General features: G+C 48.6%; 1 protein-coding gene across 2 annotated transcripts in view; it reads right to left on the reverse strand.

Moving 5' to 3' along the window:
* SLC1A7 (solute carrier family 1 member 7) overlaps window positions 1-15,298 on the reverse strand; it is a 44,980-nt gene extending 29,682 nt beyond the window's left edge. For both annotated transcript variants that reach the window (XM_077779755.1, XM_077779754.1), the window contains exons 1-2: window positions 15,149-15,298; window positions 9,149-9,228 (exon numbers count right to left, since the gene is read on the reverse strand). In XM_077779755.1, the coding sequence (XP_077635881.1) occupies window positions 9,149-9,228; window positions 15,149-15,283 (215 nt within the window). In that variant the 5' untranslated portion in view covers window positions 15,284-15,298. The remainder of the gene's footprint in view (window positions 1-9,148; window positions 9,229-15,148) is intronic.
* Between the last annotated feature and the right edge of the window lie 267 nt (window positions 15,299-15,565).

Here is a 15,565-nt window from a genome sequence, read left to right on the forward strand (position 1 = left end):
GGAAAAGGAGAAAGGCTTCACAAACTCTGCTCCCACCCAAGTGGAAGATGAAAACAAGATTATGGAGATGAGGGTACAGCATGGACAAGTCTTATGACATCACATTGAGTGAAAAAAGAAAAAAACAAGAAGAAGCACCTAGATTTCTTTTTGCAGATGTAACAGTAAGGTATCCTCCAAGAATGTAAAGGAACAGAAAGTTGCCATACTCTTTGGGATAAACTATAAATTACAAGCAAAAGGGATCAGAGTACTGACAGGTGCAATTACTGAGAGGAAACAGGAAAGAAGGCCCCCAAGGCTCCAAAGGCTTGACTTTTCTAGCAGAAGAGGCATAATTAGCATGGGATCAGTCAGCAGTGCAGCAGAGAGAAGAGAGCTGAGAGCTGCAAAGCACCACCCACGGGAGGGGGACCCTGTTTCAAGGATGTGACAATGTTGTGGAAGGTCCTGACCATCAGACTATTGTTAGGCCGATGTGACTGGAGGTGGAATTTTCTAAATTTTGTCTGAGGCTTCTTTTATACTCTCCTTGCAGCCAATTTCATTTTTTAGAAAACGTTTTCAAATGGCAAATATAAGGACACTTAGTCCAGGGGAAAGGAAGGAGAGACTTTGTGGTTTGATAGATATACCTTAAGACCTTGAAACTTTAAGAACTGCATGCAGAGTTATGAAAAGGTGCATCAGTTTGCATGAGAAGGTCAGGGGCCTTCTGAGAGAAAAGAGACTAAGATCCCAATCCCTGCTCCCTTTGATTTGAAGTTAGGGTCAGGGTATACTAGAGTGCCTATGGCTAAGATCTGCTGGCATTAAAAGCCCCCAGGGCTAATGCAACAAGAGGGAAAAGGGATCAGAGCTCAATCCCAAGGAGCCAAGCTCAGGGCATGGTTTCGTTGAGGAACAAGGATGGGGCACTCATTGGGGTCTAGGAGCCAGAGCAGGGATATGCACCTGCGGTGTGCGGACTTGAACCAGACCATGCAGGACGTGTGTTCAACAGCGATACCATGTGGAAGGAACCAGAGCAACAGGGCTAGTGGCAAGATCAAATGTTCCAGTTCTATCTGGTTGGCTGGAAGCTTCCACTGAAGGAAAAAAGCTGACTTTGGCCAATGGTACAAGCCTCAAGAGGAAGACACTAGGCTTCCTGCTGTACAGAGGAGTAAGACCATATTCAGCACATTCAGTTCTGAAGTCAGTATGTAAAGGAAAAACCAAGTATAATTAAATCTGCCTTGAAGGTCCCTTAAGTTGCCCGTGAAGTTGAGGAGGTTTAGTTTTATATAAGTTCACTCAAGACAGCTTTCTTCCCAATTTGAAATGGGTTGCTATTTCTTTAGGTGAACACCAGCTGAAGCAGTCGGTGTACACTCAGAAGTCATGATGTAAAGGGGAAAAAACCCAAACCCAACCTTCTCTTCGCGCCCTAGAATCACAGTTGCTGCAGGGAGATGCTCACACTTTGAGAGGCATGTGGGGACTAAGACTGGCTTCGTGCAAAGCACACCCACCTCAAGAGCACAGCTCTCTGAATGGGGGCAGCCTCCTGCCTCCTTTAAAAATTATTTTTCTCTGTTTTTCCCAGCATCTGTAATTGACTTTGTTCAAGTTAAATGCACCTATGACAGAACTCCACCAGGTGGGACCTGGAAAATAACTAAAATAGCAAACTGGAGCCACACTGGCTATATAACTTAAAAAATTAAATTGACTTGCCAGCAAGCATGTAATCAGTGGGTTCCCCAAGAGGTGGGGCTCCAGGGAGAAATGCTGTGACCAGAGACCATGTGCACCTGTGCACCTTAGCAGTTGGCTATATCATTGTGAATGAATAAATTGGCATTTGGTTTATTTGGTTGCCTCTCAGCAGCATCAGAGGACTAGCCCCACCAGTGCAGGGGCTCAGATGAGGGTGAGCTTCTAAAACAGTCAGCCAAGGACTATGCCCTGCACCCTGGGCCTGGTGACTCACTACTAAGAATGATAAGAGCAAGCATTTATAGGGAAAAATTAACAGTGGCAGAATGCAGGGTCAAAGGAGGATTTTTTCCTCAATTATCTGAAATGCTTGTAATTATAGGTTTGTATTTATTTATTTTTAATTTTAGAGATAGAGGGCACAAGCAGGGGACAGGGCAGAGGGAGAGTGGGGTAGGGGAGACAGAGAGAGAGAGAAAGAGAGAGAGAGAGAGAGAGAGAGAGAGAGAATATTAAGCAGACTTCATGCTCAGTGTGGAGCCTGATGTGGGGCTTGATTCCACAACCCTGGAATCATGACCTGAGCCAAAATCAAGAGTCAGATGCTCAACCAACTGAGCCACCCACGTGCCCCTATAGAATTTTTAAATTATGCCTAACCATCCTCCAAGGGTCAGTTCAAATGTTGGTCATGACACTTCCATGAATTCTGCCTTAGCTGCCCTTCCACCGCTCTTAACCCATTTAATACTCATTTATTAGGTACCTACTGTATAGCAGGCCCTGGGATGCTCCTGTAAAAGAGATAAAGAAATTTATTTTCTTTTTTTAAAAACATTAATGTTTATTTATTTTTGAGAGACAGAGCACAAGCAGGGGAGGGACAGTGAGAGAAGGAGACCCAGAATCCAGAGCAGGTCCTGGGCTCTCAGCTGTCAGCACAGATCCTGATGGGGACTCAAACCCACCAGCTATGAGATTATGACCTGAGCTGAAATTGAATGCTCAATCAACTGAGCCACTCTGGTACCCCAAGAAATTGATTTTCTTCAGAATTATTTTTATAATGAGAGAGTTGTCCTTGTTTAGAAGAAATTCCTTGATGAGCCACTTGGACCGGAAGCTGAGGAGCACCCCAACCCCACCCCACTTCAGGAGCAGGGCATGAGTGGAGATGGCTTGTGAAAGATAAGGACAGGATTTCTGGCTGGTCTTGGAATAGGAGTGGAGAGAAGGGAGGTGCGGAGAGAGAAAGAAAAGTGGATAATATACTCTAAGTTGACCCTCCAATGATCCACACCCTTGTATACTCTCCCTCCCTAAGTGTAGGTGGGATCTGGAACTTGCTTCTAACTAACAGAATATGGCAAAAGCGATGAGATGTCATGCTCATGATTATGTTATAAAGGACTGTCTCAGAAGAGTGGAGAGTGAGGGATCCTCCTCTTGGCCTTGTTGAAGCAAAAAGACTATGTTGGGGCTTGCCTTTGGAGACAGCCAGAAGGCAGGGAACCACAGGTAGCCTCTAGGACCCAAAGGTGGCATTAAGGAGCGAGGCCCCCAGACAAACAGCCACTAGGAAATGACTTCTCCCAACAACTCAAATGAGCTTGGAAATAGATTCTTCCCCAGCCAAGCCTTCAGATGAGAACACAGCTCAGCTTACACTTTGCAGCCTCATGAGACCCCAAACAGAGGATCCAACTAAGCCATGCCTGGGCTTCTGAACCACGGATAAGTAGTAGATAATAAATGAGTGTTGTATTAGTTGGCTAAGTTTGTGGTAATTGGTTCCATAGTAATAGATTACTAACGTACAGAGAGAAAGAGAACTAAGAGATGGCTTACACTTCTCAGTGTAATCCTTACCAGTGACCTTGCTCCCAACAATGAAAATTGCTAAATTTCTGGGGCGCCTGAGTGGCTTAGTCGGTTAAGTCCGACTTTCGCTTAGANAAAAAAAGAAGAAAGAAAATTGCTAAATTTCTGTACTGTTCGAAGCCAAAGAATACGTGTGTGCCATGGGAGACTGGCAAAGGCCGTCCTCTGACTAGTTGCAGGAACGTGAGGGCAGAGGACAGCTAAAGGTAGTGAGTGCTAGGAATTCATGGAGGGTGAGGAGACTTCAACAACCATCACACTGGGAATGGCTCTGGGCATAGGAGACATGTGTGTGCATGTGGACGTGCATGGTACTCTGTCCACGCGTCTGCGAAGGCTGCCATGGACACAGGTGGGCGGGACTCAGAGGGAGAAGTGCTGTGTGCAGGTCTGTATCCGTGTTCCCAGGTGTGCCTGAGTCAAGAGAGACTTTCCGGAGAGAGTGACAAGTAAGCTGCCGGTGCTAAGTGAAAGCACAAAGAAAGAAAAGGTCACCCAAAGGGGTTGCCTGCTGAAAGCAAAAACCAGGGGTGGGTTTCATGAAGCATCTCTTCTGGGCCTTCTGGGCCTTGGAGAAGGCTTAGTAAGTTAGACAAAACATGTGACCTTCATACCATACCAGGAGCTATGCTGGGTGTTCCAAGTACACAATCTTATTTCATTCTGAGAATAGCCCTGCGAGGGAGGTGGGTGTTCTCCCCATTTTACGGGGAAAGTCACTAAGGCTCAGATGCTGGGACCTGATTAGGTTCACAGGTCCAGCAAGTGCTCTTCCCCTGGAGTCTCAGATTCTCAGCCACACCTGCCAGCACTGTTTGCTCACCTCCCTCACTGTGAATTATGAAGCCACAAGCGGCCAAGGAGAGGCTGCGCTCAGCTGGACTGTGGCCTGCCTGTCTGATGAGGGGGCTCAGGCCAGGGGCTGGTTTGGAGTGGATTCTAGACACAAGAGGCCCAAGAGCTGGAAGATGCCAGACTGTGGGATGACTGACTGAGCTGGGCTCCAACCCAGGCTGGCTGGCCCCACCTCCCTCAAGTTGGGCCTCCTTTTTCTAAAACAAAGTGTTTCTGTGACTGTCCCCCTGCCAAATGGTGAGACTTTTGAAGGCAGGCATAGGGTCTTCTCATCCTTGGTGTCAGCTGCCCACCATTACCACCGGTACTTCTTTACACCTCATCATCCCTGTTTGCTTGTTTACTCGTTTTCTGTCTTCTGCAAAAGTCTATTACACTGACCACCACGACTGACAAGGGAGACAATCAACCTGACCCTCTCCCATTATCTCACATAAAAACATAGTGATGCACATGGTCCTTCTCCATGGAGGGGTCATAGCGACTGGTGACCTTGGCAGAGGGAATTCTTAGCATAGGAGTGGCTTGTCCAGATAAGAATGCTAATTCCATGACTGTACAGAAAAAGAGGTCTGTACCCCATCATGCAGTATGCCAGCTGTGACTGAATTCATTTAACTAACAAAACGGTGCATCCAGGGTTACGAGCAGCATCTGCGGTGGAGACAAGTCATCATCCATTGTTATCAATAAATGAAGGGCTGGGAGAACCACAGACAGAACCTTGAACTACGTCTTGAACACAGAGTGAGACTTTAATTGGGAAGAGAAGAAGGCATTTGCGGAAGCAGGAACAGCAGGAGCAAAGGTATGGAGGCAGAAAAGCAGGTGGCACATTCCGGGACTAATGACGTAACCAGCCTGATCCCAGGGATGTGGCATAGGGAGGGGGTGACAGATTCTGCTGGAAAAGAGGTGGCCTGGTGCCCAGAGTTGCAGGTTATTGGACCTGGAAGCAAATGTGCCTTAATGTGTATCCCCCCACTGGCCTGGAGCGACCATACTGCAGAAAATCCCTGACCTTGAACTGTTGGGGCAGCTCTGGTGATTTTGCTCTGCCCCAAGTGATAACACACCAGAGTGGCTGCTCCTTGAGGACAGGGATCACCAGCCTTGAAGCGGCTAGGAGCAAGAGCTTGGGGAACTGTGGGCAACGATGGATGGATAGATCACAGTGGAAGCTAAAGGAAGATGAGTTTAAGGACAGAGGGTTTGAGGCTTAGAAATGTGTCATTCTTCCCCCTTAAGGTTCAGCTCTCCCTTAGTAGGAAAATATTAAAGTGCTTCCATTTTTCAGTGACATAGTGGTTGCTCTGCACCAGCCCAAACTGTATAATAAACAAAGGGGATGTGTGAACACACTCTGGCTTTTCTCAAGCGAATACCACATTCCATTCCCAGCCCACAGAAAGCACTTTCATCTAGTGAGAGACAGCATTTGGAGAGCTGGACAGGCCCTTAGTCTCTAGGTAAGCTGGGTAAACTGAGGCCCAGCGTGAAGGCGCCTTACCAAGGATCACGTGATAATCTGTGGTAGAAGCAGATCTAAGTCCCAGGCTCTGACCCTGACTCCAGGACTTTTTTAAAGTTAAATGATTTGCCCAAGGTCACACAGCCGGAAACTGGCAGTGCCGGGGTGGAAGCCCAGGTCTGTGTGACTCCAGGTCCATGCAGACCCTCTGCCTTTGAGGTGTTTCTGCTCTGAGTATGAGGTGACACCTGGGCAGTAAAGGACAGTCGATGGCAAAGGGCCGTAAAGCCGCCTAACGGGATTCCTGTGCTTTATGTCATAATAAAACCGGGGAAAAGGAGAAAAAAGAAGAGTCCTATGCTTCTCTCATCAACACACTTACTTAGCTGTCACGTAACCGTCTGTTTTCTCCCTCACAGGCTGTGAGCTCCTCGGGGACTGACCCTCATTGGTCTCTGTATCTGCACCACCCAGAACAGGGCCAAGTGCCCAGAGAGCACAATACATGATTGTTGAACTCCTTCACTGATTCACTTGACAAGTGTTAGGGAGTACATACTATGTGTCAGGCACTTGGCTAGGTCCAGAGGGGAACCTCAGCAGAATACTGTGTCTGCCTTTACAGACTTTACCATCCTGTGGGAGACCAAGAAACAAGCAAACGAGTGAATACATACAGGATAACAGTGGATGGTAAGTGCAGGAAAGGAACAGAGTGTGATGAGGCAGCGTGAAGGTGGTAGTGGGGGAGGGGAGGGGTGGGCCTTTCTAAGGCACTGCCTGCGACATGGAGCTCTAAAGAAGAGGAAGAGGAGGGGAAAATGGGTGATGGGCATGGAGGAGGGAGGGCACTTGCTGGGATGAGCACTGGGTTTGTATGTAAGCGATGAATCATGGGAATCTACCCCCAAAACTGAGCACACGGTATACACTATATGTTAGCCAACTTGACAATAAATTATATTAAAAAAAAAAAAAAAAAAGAGGAAAAAAGGAAGAGAGGTAAAGTGTTGGAAGCAGAAGGAACTGCAACAGCATGTGTGAGACCCTGAGGTAGGGGAGGGTTTGGTCTGATCTAAAAAACCAGTGGGACTGGAGTGAGCGGGGCCTGGGGTGAGGTGGGGTGCAGGCGGGGGAGGATCAGGCAGGGCCTCTGAGATGAGGGTAAGGGCGGGAGGGTCTGTTCTAAATGCCATGTTCATTCCTGCTAATGAACAGCACAGCCCAGATGGCTTCTCAGGAGGTCACTCGGACCACTGGGTGGAGACTGGGTATGAGGGGAACAGGGATCGAGGCCAGGAGGCCAGTGAGGTGCTGTGGAGTCTGGACCTGTGTGGTGGGGGTGAAGCTGGTTGGCACTGGGAAGCAGAACCAGACACAGTCGCTGGCAGACAGGCTGGCAGTGGGCATGGGAAGGGAATAGGGGAGGAGGTTTGAACAACCGGGTGGACGGAGATGCTGTGTAATGACAAGGAGAAAACAGGAGAAGGAACTGGTTTGTGGGTGACACAAGTTGGTGACACTAAATTTGAGACACCTGTTGAACATCCAGGAGTGATGTCAAATAGGTAGTTTGAGTGCGGTGCTCAGACGAGAGATCTGGGTGGGAGATCTGTACTTGGGAGTGTTGGGCTTGCGAGGGTACCCATGAGAATGGACCAGAGAAGTCCCAAAAGCGACAACATTCCGAAGTGGAGTAGAGAGAGAAGCTGGGGTGGAGGGGCAGAGAGCAGGCAACCGCTGGGGGAAGAGTGCAAGGAGGAGGATGTCAAGGAGGGAAAGGGGGTCAGCGGCCCTACTGCTGTGGAGAGAGACGTCACACAGAGCAGGAACTGAGAGTGACCTTTGGATTTAGCAATGTGGAAGCTACTGGTGACCTTGACAGATTCACTGACGTAGTGACTCAAAAGATGCACAGAGAGGAGATGACAACCAGACTGGGCTGAGGAATCAGAGAAAGCTTCTGGAGGGAGGGAGGCTGCATTTAAACAGCAGAGTGGGATGGGATGGAGGCTTCCTCCTGAGAGACCTAAGTGCTACCTGCCTGTGTACCTGACAAAGGCCCCCTGAGGGGAGCAGAGATGCCTTTCTGCCCTAGAAGGAAAGGGGAACCAGACTGGCTCAGGGCTCAGCAGTAGGGAGGCTGGGGAAGTGATGACCCTGCCCCAAGGGACAGAGCTCCCCCACCAACACATACACAGGACTCAGAGATGTGTCTACCTCCCTCCCTGAAGAGAAGTCCTGGGAGGTGAGGATTCCAACCCACAGCCTCAGAGCAATGAAGGGCTCCTAGATGCTACCTGGAGCAGCCAGCTTGTTACAGGTGGGAAAATCTGAGACCCAGAAAGGGGCAAGGGCTTGCTCAAGGCCATTCTGCACATCATTGGTAGGGACAGATGATCTCCAGTGATTTCCAGTCGCCCTCTCCCAGTAAGTAGAGTCTGATTTCTATTCTTTTCTTTTTTAAAATGTTAGTGTCAATTTATTTTGACAAAGAGAAGAGAACAGTAGAGGAGGGGCTAAGAGAGAGAGAGGGAGAGAAGAATCCCAAGCAGGCTCCATGATGTCAGCATAGAGCCCAGTGTGGGGCTCGAACTCATGAATCTCAAGATCATGACCTGAGCCGAAAGCAAGAGTCAGTTGCTTAACTGCCTAACCCAGCTGGGGGCCCCCCACCCCCAACTTCACCTCTCACCACCCTCCCTCTCACCCTGTGACCCAGCTCTCTGAACACCTGGCACACGCAAGTGTAGAGTCTCCTATGGTCCTCGCAACCACCCTTTGGAGTGGTTTGCAGTTATTATTCTCATTATATAGGTGAGGGAACTGAAGCTCAGAGGAGTTTGGGAACCTGTCCAAGGTTGCCAGCTGAGCCAGGATATCATGTCATAGGTGTCTCCAACCGTCTGCGCCCTGCTGCCTTCATCATCAAGAGCCCCTCTGCTGGGAAGCCACCCCTGAACTCCCTGGCCCTGAGCTGCCTGGGAGCCAGGTCACGTCCTAGACACCAACTCGCTCTTTGAAGTCACTAAAAAGTCCGTTGAATGGGACTGAAATACCTGGTGCCACTGACCGACCCAGGCTCCAGCAGCCCGTGCCACAACTAAGTGCCTATAAAGATCCCCAATCACACTATTTTCAGGCCAGCCACCCACAGCAGGAGCAGGGCACCTACCGAATCTGTACAATCTTCTTCCCTCCCAGCCCTGGCCTCCCAGCCAAACACCTGCCCTCCCTCACCTGGAGACCACCAGCGGCAGGATCAGCATCTTCAACATCCTCATCAAGAGCTCTCCAGGAAACTGGAAGTAGCTAATTTCCTGAAAATGCAGGAAGAGCCGGGATTATAGCGGGCGGTACCGACTTCACATTTGTTCTGTTCTTTACAACCTTCCTGTTGTAAAGGAAGGTTTACACCCTGTTTCACCTGCCCTCCCCTGTCCAGCATGCATCCATGGAGTCCAAGGAGGAAGCACTGGCTTTGTAGCCAAACAGACTTGGGCTCCAGTCTTGACCCCCTATAACTAGCTATGTGACCTTAAGCTAGTTACTTGATCTCTCTGAGTTTTTCTCATCTGTAACAAAGGGTAACAACCACTTCATAGGATCATTTGGAGGCTTAAATGAGAGGAGGCACATAAAGCACCTGGCGGAGTGCCTGGATGAGAGAACATGTTCAGAAATCACAGTAAATGACAGCTCTCCCCACCTCTGCACCATCCATCTGCCCATTTGTGGTATACAGGTTTCTCTCATGTATCAGATGGTAAGTGGTTAGAGGGCAGGGCCATATACTGTTCACACGTTCATTCAGCCCGTATGGCCAAGCATCGTGCTGAGTACTCCAGAATGAATTAGGCTGAGTTCCTGCAATGGAGTTCTCAGTCTAGTTTACGGGGAGACTATTCACCAACAGACCATAGCATTCTTTTTTTTTTTTAATTTTTTAAAAATGTTTTATTTATTTTGGAGAGAGAGAGAGACAGAGAGAGAGAGAGGCAACGTGAGCAGGGGAAGATCAGAGAGAGAGGGAGGTACAGAATCTGAAACAGGCTCCAGGCTGTGAGCTAGCTGTTAGTACAGAGCCCGACGCGGGGCTCGAACCCACCAACTGTGAGATCATGACCTGAGCCGAAGTCGGAGGCTTAACCGACTGAGCCACCAAGGCGCCCCCAGACCATAGCATTCTTGAGTCAGTTTCTCACTCTGCATTGGGCCCATTCTCTGGCGCCTCCCCACCCCCACCCTGCCCCCACACCATCATGGGCTCTTGCCAGCCTGCTTGCGGAAGGAGAGAGAATCAGGCTGTGTCGGTGGGACACCCCTCAGTATAAAGAGCCCCTACAGGGCAGAGTTCTTACACTGGGCTTCCTCACAGGCCTTGGATTAGGACGCCAAGTCCTTGCCCTGTCAGCTGTTTCCAGAGTCACGTGCCCGGAACCTGGCAGCTGAAGTAGAAGGGGTCACTAAGCCCAGTTAAACCTGAATTTCATATGAACAACAAATAATTTTTTAAATGTTTGTTTATTTTTAAGAGAGAGAAGGAGAGTGCGTGAGAGAACATGCTCAGGGTGGAGGGGCAGAGAGAAGGCTACAGAGGGTTCAAAGAGGGCTCCGAGCTGTCAGCACAGAGCCCGACGCGGGGCTTGACTCACGGACCATGAGATCATGACCTGAGCCAAAGTTGCACCCTTAATCAGCTGAGCCACCCAAGATCCCCAACAAATAATTTTGGTTGTTCATCTGAAATTCAAATTTAACTGAGTGTGCTGTTTTTAAGTTTTTAAATTTGACTTGTTTTGCTATTTCTGCCAAACCTCACTTGAGGCCACCTTCCTGAGGGTAAGGTTGTGGGTGAGGCCTGTACAGAGACTTTCAAGCACCATCCAAGTTAGATTTTTGTACTTGCAACCGTATATATTTTTTTAAACCGAAGTAAACATAACACTTGGTTAATAGTCTGATACTTTGAAAAGCCCCAACTCATAGAATTTTGGTGCTGAGAAAGGGTTTTAAAGATTTCCTAGTTTAGCTGAGCTAAGAGCGGGAGGGGACTTAGCGGTGACAGTGCAGGACCAGAAATCAAACCTCCTTGTCCCGTTCTACTGTGGTTCCCAATGCTCCAGAAAACCTTTAAAGAATAAGGGTGAATGGGAGAGAAACTTCTGAGTCCCATGAGCTTGAGCAAAGATGCCTTATTGTACTCTTACGTCCGAGTAGTCTGGCCAAATATAAGATTCTTAGTCTGAAAGAATTTTCCCTCCAAATGTCAAAGGCATTTCCCCTTGTCTTCTCGATTCTAGTTGCTTATGATGTCTGGAGCCATTCTTCCCATCCCTTAGCTGAGGCTTGTTTTATTCCCTCAGAACCATTTAAGGATTATCTGTCAGTTTCCAGTTTTCTGTAATTTTCATGGTGATGTACCACAGCATGAGATTTCTGATTTTCTCTCTCTTTTTTAAAAATTCATAGTGCTGTGCATAGATTTTGCTTCTGAGAAAGTGTCTTATATTCTCTGTGAAATTTTTCTCTCTACATTTTCTGCTAGCTCTCTCTAAAACCCATATAAGGGGGTTGGATGTTGGATACCTCTGATTTCCTTATATTTTCTTTTATATCTCCTTTTGATTTCCATAACTTTAGACTAGCTCTTGATATTTTTATCTTGGCTCATTAATTTTTGATTTCAAAAACTCTTTTGTGCTCTTGGATTGTTCTTTCTTTTTGCATCCTGTTCTGTTTTACAGTCATGATATCTTCTCTCACCAGTCCAAAGCACTTAAGAAAAGATTTAAAATTTTTCTTTTATTTCCTGCATTGTCTTTGCTTCATTAGAGACCTTGTTTTCTGTTTGTTTAGTCTCTTTCTGTTAGAAGCTTTGACCTTGGCTTCTGCTTATATGTAAGTGGAAGGCACTAAACTTCTGTGTGCATGAGTGAAGCTTGTCAAGGGATGGCTCCTCAAGGAAACGTGATGGGGGACAGTCTGACTTTATTACTGGGGATAAGATGGGATGGGGAGGAATCCCCTTGATAGCAGAATTTAGAGATGTTTCCTCTGAGGTTGCAGTGAGAAGTCTCTTCCTACCTCTGACTAGGGCGTGAGGGTGTGCCGAAGCCCAGGTGACAGCAATCCTATGGGGAAGCCACTAATTCGTGGGACGCATGTGCCTCATCACCTCCCCTTCCCCAACACACACAGGTGGGCCTGATTTCCCAAGGTCAAGCTTCTCAGGTTCCTTGGGACAGGAAGGACAGTAGAGATGAGTGGATAGGAGTCCCCTCACTATATGAACTGATGGAGACTTGGGGTCCTAATTGCTCTGGTTAACAAAATTCTAACCAGTGCCCCTGACTTAACTCCATGCTTCATGTGGCGCCTGAGCCCTTTCAAGTGCAGCACCTTTCTGGAGTTCTCCAAGCCAAACTGACGTGGTGTCTGCTTCTACAGACACTGGTTTCAGCTTTCTGTGCTCCTACTAAGTGAGATCATTCAACTCTATCCACTTCTCATCTTGCCTAATCTATTGTACTCCTTCGACTTCTTTTCTCCACTGTCTCCCTTTATATTCTCCTGGGAGTTTATATCTTTAAACAATTCCATTACTATCATTTTAGTGGAATTCCAGGAAGGAAAGGAAAATGGATGCAATTGTAAATTCACTGTGGTTTCACTGAAACTCTCTAAACAATCTGTATTTTTTAAGTGAGATACAATTTCCAAAGAGACAATCTGTGATTTTGTAAGTTCTTTTCACAAGTAGGACATTCTTCCATTTTGCAAATTGTTTATGACTTTTGCCTGTTGCATAAGCTTACAGAATAAGGGTTTAGTTTCTGAGTCACTGGCAGAGATCACAGAAACAACTCCTGGATTTCAAAGTAAGATGCTGAGAAAGCCAATTCCTGCCAAATAATTGTTCTAAGACTCCACATCCTTTCTTCAATTTATCTGGCAGGTTAATCCAGACCGGAACACATTTGCATTTCCAAGTAGATGGGGCAGGCCGCTTTGGCAAAGGAGGCCCCAGAGGAGCTTGGCTTTTAATGAGAAGCATTCCAATTTGTTTTCACAAAATAATCTTCCTGCAGGAAATATGTTTTTTGTTGCTCTGGGAAATTAAAGAAAGTCGATTGCAGATTGTTTATGCCATTGCCGATTTCATTCGGCAGAGAGTCGAGGGCTGTGTCTGTGACAAGCACTGAGCAAGACTCACATTTTGGCTCCTGAAAGCCCATGTGATAGTCAGCAAGCCGAATTCTGACGGGAGCCGGAGACACCTGCACAAAGAGCTCTGAAGCAAGACAGCTGGCAGCTGGTGACAGCGGAAGGCCCAGCGTGGCATGTGTGTGGGAGCAGAGTATTAGTTTAGAGCGGGGCAGGTCTGGAAGAACTTTTATAAGATATGGAATATGAGGTGGTTCCTGACATAGGTCAGACTTGGACAGGCAGATGAGGGAGGGAGCACCAGCCACTCAGCACTGCTGTAATTCATTCATTCATTCATTCATTCATTCATTCATTCATTCACATGTTGCATGAATCCTTGTTTATTTTCAAAACACTTCTGGTAGACATACAGTGCCCCCCACTCCAGATAAGGAAAATGAGACCCAAAAAGGAGACAGAGTTTTGCCTAGGGCCACACAGCCATTTAGTAGTTGAGTCAGGATCCGGGGTTCCGCTGTCTCCAGAGTCCATGCTTCTCCCTAAAAGCCAAGAGTGGCTTAACAGTGTTACTGTTGTAATAGGGGCTCAGTTATCAGGGAGCAGGTGTTTCCCTTCTCATGGGGGACCTACTCTGATGCCTCGAGCCCTAGCTGTATGGACACCTAATATCCGTGAGCTTCAGGAAGAGGAATTGTATGAAATAGGGCATCTTCCAGGAGCCCATCGGCAAAGACCCACTCCCCTTGCTCAAACGTTGAGACTGGCTACTTTAAGCCCTCATTTTGGCCGGCCTTGTCTTTGGCCTGCCTAGCTCAGTTAGAGCAAAAATCCTGCCAAGTCAGTTTAGTGTGAATGCCCTCTCTTTACCTTCAGCAAGAATCCTGCTAAGTTGATTTAGCAGGAATCCCTTTACCCTCCATGTCTCCTCTTAGCTGCTTTCTATCTGTTCGCCCCTCACCATGCTCTTTGGCTCTCAATCCTCAGCTGTCTTCGTTGTGTTCGGACTTCAACCTGATCTCTCTCCCCTAGTCCCATGGTCCTGACACCTCCACAATAGTCCTGAATAAAATCTCCCTTACTGTTAGAACAAGTGTCAGAATAATCTTTTCTTTAATGCCGTGTGAGTGTCATTCCCTGTCGTGGGGGAGATGAGTGCCGAGAGGGAACGGGGCCCCTGCTCAGGCCGTCACACAGGTCGGAACCCTGGGGGCCTGGCCCGATTTCCTGCCCCGCAGCCAATCCGCTACCACATCCCGAGGGCTCCTCTTTTGGAAACAGTTCTCACAAGTGCCGGTTCCTCCTGCTGTCAGGTCTCACCCCTGCAGCCATCCCTCACCCCTTGCCTGCATCACTACCCCAGCCTGCACTCAGCACCCGAGTGAGCTCTCTAAGCTGAGATCTGACCATTTTGCTCTCTGGCCCAAAGCTACTCATGGCTGTCCCAGGCCCGGGCTTGGTGATGGGGTCCGGAGGCCGATGGTCCCTCAGCTCCAGCCCCTGCCTCCTAGTGTTCGTTCCAGCAGGAACAGCCTGCTCTACACACGCCCAATCTTTCATGGCCCTGCATCTCGCTCCTGCTGTTCCTGCCTGGCATACCCTTCCTGGCGCTCTATTCATCTGAGCTACTGTAGGAGGTGTTCTCCGATGCCTGTCCCCATTCTTCTTGTTCCCACGTCTCTTCACCCTGTGGTTATTCTAATGAGATGGCCTTGCTTCTCATTCACCTAGNGGGTGTTCTCCGATGCCTGCCTTGCACTCTTACCTGTCCCCATTCTTCTTGTTCCCACGTCTCTTCACCCTGTGGTTATTCTAATGAGATGGCCTTGCTTCTCATTCACCTAGTGATGCAGTTTGAAACCACTTTCTGCACTGTTTTATTGGCTCTCACTCTAGTCCTGCAGTGTGCTCTCACACCCGTGCTACAGATAAGAAAACTGGGACCCAGAGAGGCAGAGTGACTCACCCCCTCTCAGGTCACCAGGGAGCCATGGAGTAGGACTGTGATTCCCAGAGCCCTCAGGCCCACACAACCCTCCTCAATGGGCCCCGGTGAAGCTCTGGGTGGCTGACCTGTGGTGAGAGGCGACGGGTCCTCAGGAAGAAACCGAGAAGGCAGCCCACGGTGACAGATAGAACAGACAGGATGAGGAGTCCATTCCGCTTGCACACATCCCTCCCTCGTGCCAGGACAGCGCCTGGCACCATGGTAAGCCCAGCCTGCTGGCACGGAGCACAGCACCATTCCATGCACGTGAGGCCAGCCGAGGGCTCAGGGTCCCAGCCAGGGGCCCTGGCTGCTCTGCAGGCAGGTGGTCAGGGGTGCTGAGCACCAGTCACCAGCCCCACGGCCATGGCCTGCGCGTCTGCCCCAGAGGGAAGCCACAATCCTATTACCAGCTGCGTCATTAGGAGCCGGGAACAGATCAGGGCCTGGGAAATTAGAGCAGGCCACGTGGTCCGGAGGTCTGGACCTCAAAGCCAAGTGCA

The sequence above is a fragment of the Crocuta crocuta genome, unplaced genomic scaffold (assembly GCF_008692635.1).
Source record: "Crocuta crocuta isolate KB4526 unplaced genomic scaffold, BGI_CrCroc_1.0 scaffold168, whole genome shotgun sequence".
Taxonomy (NCBI): domain Eukaryota; kingdom Metazoa; phylum Chordata; class Mammalia; order Carnivora; family Hyaenidae; genus Crocuta; species Crocuta crocuta.